Source organism: Hemitrygon akajei, unplaced genomic scaffold, assembly GCF_048418815.1.
Source record: "Hemitrygon akajei unplaced genomic scaffold, sHemAka1.3 Scf000105, whole genome shotgun sequence".
NCBI lineage: Eukaryota > Metazoa > Chordata > Chondrichthyes > Myliobatiformes > Dasyatidae > Hemitrygon > Hemitrygon akajei.
The window spans coordinates 360,890-367,653 of NW_027331991.1; the positions used below are offsets into that span (position 1 = coordinate 360,890).

At 45.4% G+C, this 6,764-nt stretch overlaps 1 protein-coding gene across 1 annotated transcript; it reads left to right on the forward strand.

Moving 5' to 3' along the window:
- The first annotated feature begins 1,025 nt into the window (after positions 1-1,025).
- On the forward strand, positions 1,026-6,202 carry LOC140723221 (uncharacterized). The gene is made up of 2 exons (XM_073037824.1): positions 1,026-1,055; positions 3,563-6,202. The coding sequence occupies exon 2, from the start codon at positions 3,975-3,977 to the stop codon at positions 5,568-5,570; it is 1,596 nt and encodes a 531-aa protein (XP_072893925.1). The 5' UTR covers positions 1,026-1,055; positions 3,563-3,974; the 3' UTR covers positions 5,571-6,202.
- The last annotated feature ends 562 nt before the right edge of the window (positions 6,203-6,764 follow it).

Consider the following 6,764-nt stretch of genomic DNA (forward strand, 5'->3'; position numbering starts at 1 on the left):
TGAGAATTACCCAACCGCATAGCCACCTATTTTCCTAAGCTCCATGTACCTATCTAAGAGTCACTTAAAAGACCCTATTGTATCCGCCTCTACCACCGTCGCTGGCGGTGCATTCCACACGCACACCACTTTTTGTTTAAAAACCTTAGCTCTGACATCTCCTCTCAAGCAGCTTAAACCTATTCCCCCTCGTGTTAGCCGTTTCAGCCCTGGGAAAAAGCCTCTGACTATCCACACGACCAATGCCTCTCATCATCTTATACACCTGCATGAATTCCCTGCATGATTTTCTCCAGGCTGAATAAGACGATGAGCTCACTGTGGTTGTGACGTTCTTCAGGGCTCCGGACGAAGTTGGTTAAACTCCTTCTTCCCCGCTCTTTTCAAAGTTTTGGGTCATTTTCACCAATTTTAAAGGACTGTGCCTCAGACAGCACAATTGTTACGTACCAGCAGCAATAGATCATTAATGGAGTCTGGTTTCGCTGTGAAAACCACTAGCTTTATCTGTATCTACTCCAAATATAAAAGATTAAACGAAATAAACAGAAGTTAACAGTGTTGTGCGTATATATAGCTGCCAAACAATCAATCTTGGGAAACAATGCTTAAAGTTGTAAGATGGTAAAGTAGAAAAGCTCAGTAATCCACGAAGTAAGTGAGTGAGAGGAGAGATTTGTAAATCCACTCGAAAATGTAGCATTTTGTGTGTGTGTGTCTCTGTATTTCCAGCAACTGTGGAATCTCCTGTGTTTTATATCTGCATTTTACTTTGGCATTGGATAACGTTGATATTGAGTATATTGTTTATGGGAGCTTTCGGCGTTTAAACAACTGCAGATTTTTCTATGCACACACGAAAAAAATGAGGTATGAATATTGAACCAGAGCCTGCAGAAATATTTAATGGCACCGTGATTACCCATAAGGCCGTGCGTTTAAAATTTCGCCGGCGCTGAAGCACCGAACAGATGCGCAGGCGTCAGGGCTGATGACGTCACCAAGTATCACGCATGCGCACGGTACACAGAAGGCCTTCGAAATAGCGTCTGCAGGTAAGATCGATTCTCTGTGTTTTTATCTTAAACACCGACTGAGGGACGATTCCTGTGAACTGCGGGCACCGTAGTCCGCAATCCCGGGACCGTCCTGCTCTCTCCCCTCTCTCTCAGCCCCACGGGCCCCGGGGAGCTTCCGGCTGATGAGGGAATGGGAACCGATGGATATCTCAGACAGAGCTGAGCTCCAGCTGTCTAAATGCAAGGATTAGGAACTCGGAGAAAGGGAACAAAATCGTTTATATCACCAGTTGAGAAAATCAGCTTTGTTCTACCTCCAATCACAAACAAGAGAAAATCTGCAGATGCTGGAAATCCAAGCAACATACACAAAATGCCGGCGGAACTCAGCATTAGTACTCTTTTCCATAGCTGATGCCTGGCCTGCTGAGTTCCTCCAGCATTTTGTGTGTGTTCTTGTAATGGACTTTTCTAGCGGTGAGAACATGTTTTGTCCAATTCTGTCTAGGTACCTAGTGATATCAAACACCTTTGCCCTGGGCAACAAGTAGCTTTCAGATCACAAATGTGCCAGACTCCAATGAGACAAACTACTGCCCTTCCCTTCATATTCATTGGCATTGCCATCACTGAGTTCACCACCGTTAGTCACTTGGGGGAGACTTAAGGGGAACTATTTATGGACAATACAGAAACTGGTGTTACCTGTGTGCATTGTGGTGATGCTAAAGTTGCTGGAGAATTTGCAAGTGGGAAGAAGTGAAGTGATATTTGGAAATCTGACTTTTTAAAGCATAGTTTAGCAAGCAAATCACATATGGACAATGTGCAAAAGCTTTGGTGAGAAAATCCTTCATTACCCATTACGAACCCAGAGGAGATCAAAGTTCCTATTGACCGTGATTTGCTAGCTGTGAAAATGAATACATCTCTATATAAAATTCACTGTGCACATCTTATCACTGGGTAAAAAAATGCACAGTACAATATTTATCTGCACACTGGATATTACAAATTAGAGGGGATATAGGAGGGAAGGAGGGGAGACCTCCAGTTTCCCTGATGCCCTCACCTACAAGATGTGCATCTAGCTGCAGCTTGTAACCCGGCACTTTAACGAGTTGGAACTTGAAATGGATGAATTTTGGATCATCCAGCAGTTGGAGGGGGTGATGATAGATGTGACATGAAGAGAGGTGAGTTACACCCAAGGTGCAGGACACAGGAAACTGTGTGAGAGTCAGGAAGGGGAATGAGGTTAAATAGCCATCGCAGAGTACTTTGTTGCTATCCTGCACAACAGCAGGTGGACCACTTTAGACACTGTTGGGGGCAATTACCTGACAGACGAAAGTCAAAGGGGTGATAGGAGATTTGTTAGTTAGGGGAACAGACCAAGAGGCAACTAATATCCCAGTGATAAGGCTTGCTGGAGGTAGTGCGGGGGGGGGGCGGGTTGATGTGGTTTAAATAAGTTGTAGGGGGAATGAGAGCTAGATTGACAGAACATATAGTGGAGAGGGTGAATTGAATTGACTTTATTACAAATATCCTTCATATAGATGAGGAGTAGAAATATTTACGTTACGTTACCATCTAAATGTGTAATTTAAATTAACTCATAATAATTAGTTTGTACATAGGACAGTTAGGAAAACAGAAATCAATTATTCAGTCTGATGGCCTGGTGGAAGATGATGTCCCGGAGCCTGTTGGTCCTTTTGCTGTGGTACCGTTTCCTGGATGGTGGCAGCAGGAACAGTTTGTGGTTGTGGTGAATTTGGTCCCTGATATCCTTTGGGCCCTTTTTACACAAATCTATACCTCTACCATCCAGGCTCCCATCCAAACTTCTTTTAAATAGTAAAACCGAGCTCATATTCACCAGTTGTGCTGGCATCTCATTCCACACTCTCACAACCATTTCAGTAAAGAGCTTTTCCACATGTTCCCATTAAATTTTCAACTTCCCCACTTACCCATGCCGTCTAGTTGTCACCCAACCTCAGTGGAAAAAGCTGCTTGCATTTATTTACCCAGTCTTCTTCCTCATGATTTTGTAGACTTCTGACAAATCCTCAAAGCAATGTGTAATTTCCTTGTTTATGTTTAGAGCCTTTTTTACGTGTATAAGATGATGAGGGACATTGATCGTGTGCATAGCCAGAGGTTTGTTTTCCCAGGGCTGAAATGTGTGGAACTGCCGCCTTTTTCGGTGAGCGTGTTTCAGTTACTGTGGGGCCAGGAACCCATGCAGCTCAGTGGAACAGGGAATACTACCAATGGAGAGAATCAAACAGAGCCAGGTCACAGATTGGAGATGGCAGAAATGCCCCATTCTTATAGAAACAGGAGGAGCATCAGAGAGTTTGATGGTCATTCCAGATACCAGCACTGTGCCCAGTTAGATAATGATTTCTCTCTCCAACTTGGGTTGAACCTCACTGTAACTGTGTGATGTCAGATCACACCTTGACAACTCAGTGATCTCATCTGAAATGTTGTCCTACACCCACTGATGGATTTTGTATATCTTTTTACAGGTTACAAATCACAAGAAATTTCTCTACAGGAATCTAAAACACAACACACCAGTTTTGCTGTCTCTGTCCAGATATTTAAGAAGTGGAGCAAGCGATTCACTCGATCATCATTCCTGCTCAGACTGCGGAGAGGGATTCACTCTATCATCTGACCGACTGGCACGCCTGTCATTTTAAACGGGCAGGGGGTGCCCATTCATCTGCTCAGACAGTGGGAATGGATTCAGATGGACATTTCAACTGAAGGGACATCAATAAGTTCACACTGGGACAAGGCCATCCACCTGTTCTGTGTGTGAGAAAGGATTCAGTTGGTCTTCCCACCTGTGGACACACCAGTCAGTTCACACTGGGGCAGAGGCTGGTCATTTACTGAATTTGTGTGGAAGGTTTTACTCGGTCATCTGACCAAATGGTTCACCAGCAAGTCCTCACTGAGGAGTGGCTGTTCACCTGCTCAGACTGTGGGAAAGGATTCACTAAGTCATCTAAACTGAAGCTACATCAGAGAGTTCACACTGGGGAGAGACCATTTACCTGCTTGGACTGTGGAAAAGGATTCACTTGCTCATCTAAACTGAAGGTACATCAGCGAGTTCACACTGGGGAGAGGCCATTCACCTGCTCAGACTGTGGGAAGGGATTCACTCAGTCATCCCACCTGTATGCACACAGGTCAGTTCACACGGGGGAGAGGCCGTTTACCTGCTCATACTGTGGAAAAGGATTCACTTGCTCATCTAAACTGAAGGTACATCAGCGAGTTCACACTGGGGAGAGGCCATTCACCTGCTCAGACTGTGGGAAGGGATTCACTCAGTCATCCCACCTGTATGCACACAGGTCAGTTCACACGGGGTTGAGGCCGTTTACCTGCTCATACTGTGGGGAGGGATTCATTTTGTCATCACAGCTACTGAGACACCAGTCAGTTCACACTGGGGAGTGGCCATTCAACTGCTCAGTGTGTGGGAAGGGATTCACTCGGTCATCCACCCTACAGAGACATCAGCAAGTTCACACTGGGGAGAAGCCGTTCACCTGCTCAGTGTGTGGGAAGGGATTCACTCGGTCATCCACCCTACAGAGACATCAGCAAGTTCACACTGGGGAGAAGCCGTTCACCTGCTCACTGTGTGGGAAGGGATTCACTTGTTCACCTGACCTGAAGGTACATCAGAGAGTTCACACTGGGGAACGGCCATTCAGATGCTCAGACTGTGGGAAGGGATTCACTTGTTCACATGAACTGAAGTTACATCAGAGAGTTCACACTGGGGAATGGCCATTCAGATGCTCAGACTGTGGGAAGGGATTCACCTGCTCATCCCAACTGAAGGTACATCAGAGAGTTCACAATGGGGAACGGCCTTTCACATGCTCAGACTGTGGGAAGGGATTCACCTGCTCATCCCAACTGAAGATACATCAGAGAGTTCACACAGGGGAGCGGCCATTCACCTGCTCAGACTGTGGGAAGGGATTCACTAGGTCATCCGACCTATTGGTACACCAGCGAGTTCACACCGGGGAGCGGCCATTCACCTGCTCAGTCTGTGGGAAAGGATTTACTTCGTCATCCCACCTATTAGCACACCAGCGAGTTCACACAGGGAAGCGGCCATTCACCTGCTCATACTGTGGTAAGGGATTCACTAGGTCATCCGACCTATTGGTACACCAGCGAGTTCACACCGGGGAGCGGCCATTCACCTGCTTAGACTGTGGGAAGGGATTCACTCAGTCATCTGAACTGAAGGTACATCAGAGAGTTCACACTGGGGAATGGCCGTTCACCTGCTCAGACTGTGGGAAGGGATTCACACGGTCATCTAAACTGAAGGTACATCAGCGAGTTCACACTGGAGAGAGGCCGTTCACCTGCTCAGACTGTGGGAAGGGATTCACTCAGTCATCCCAACTGATGGTACATCTGCGAGTTCACACTGGGCAAGGCCATTCAGCTGCTCAGACTGTGGGAAGGGATTCACTCAGTCATCCCAACTGATGGTACATCTGCGAGTTCACACTGGGCAAGGCCATTCAGCTGCTCAGACTGTGGGAAGGGATTCACTCAGTCAGCCCACCTACAAGCACACTGGTCAGTTCACACTGGGGAGAGGCCGTTCACAGACTCAAGCCTGAATTATCCCTCTGTGTAGACGCTACAGTGTAGCATACACAGTAGCCCACGCAAGTGGCCTATGCCGTTGTGAGCATTTCTACTTGTGAGTTCGTGTGTCTGCGTTGCTCTGGCAAAACGCTAGTTGGTGTTGAGGTTCTATGGCACTGTGTTGAATTGACTCGTGGCGTTGGGAACAATGGCGACTGCTGAGTACATTTTGTTGGAGTTGGAGCTAATCGATGTTGAACAAGAGTTACTTTTATTGAAATTACTGCAGCGCAGAAAAGAGAGAAGTTTTTCCATTTGTTAGTGCAGTTCGTGATGTCCAAAGCGATGTTTGTGGAAATTTATTTGCATGAATTTCATGTCATTTGCCATTCTTTATAGTATACCAATGAAGAGTTGTACAAATGTAAATATTTTCTGACTTCCTCACTTAACCTCTCCTTGATTTGGCCCATTTTCCAACTTCGAAGCAACAGGAGATCCCTGGGAGGAAATGTGTTGCTACCAAGCAGACCGATCACAGTTCCCGCAGTCTGTGATGCACAGTCAGCAGGAGACGCTCATGGAGTGAGTACTGTTTTAGATTCGCTCCATAACCTTTACTTTTTTTAACCTTTGATCACCCTTATCTAACTTATTTTTACCAACACCAAAAGATTCTTGCTATTTTCTTGGGCTTATTGTTAAGAGTTTATTGTGAATTTTTGAAGATATGCAAACAGAAATGGCTCTTAGATCTAAAGGACGAGAACCTGGGTGCAACCTGAATGGTAATAGAAAGAAGCAAGCTCATCTGCAACACACTGAATTAACTTATGAACTGTTTATGGAGGTTTTGGATAAAAAATTCGATGAACTACAACAAATTTTTAAACAAGATATAAAGGCTTTTCAAGATGATATGGTTAAGATGGATTTATTAATTAACCAGCAACAAGTTCTTATCGCGTCTCTGTAAGAAGAAGCTCGGAAACGAGATTTGACAATTGAAAAATTGCAACAGGATTTAATTTCGACCACTAAGTTGGTGGAAACACTTAAAGCCAAGAGTGTCGACTTTGAGAATTGGTC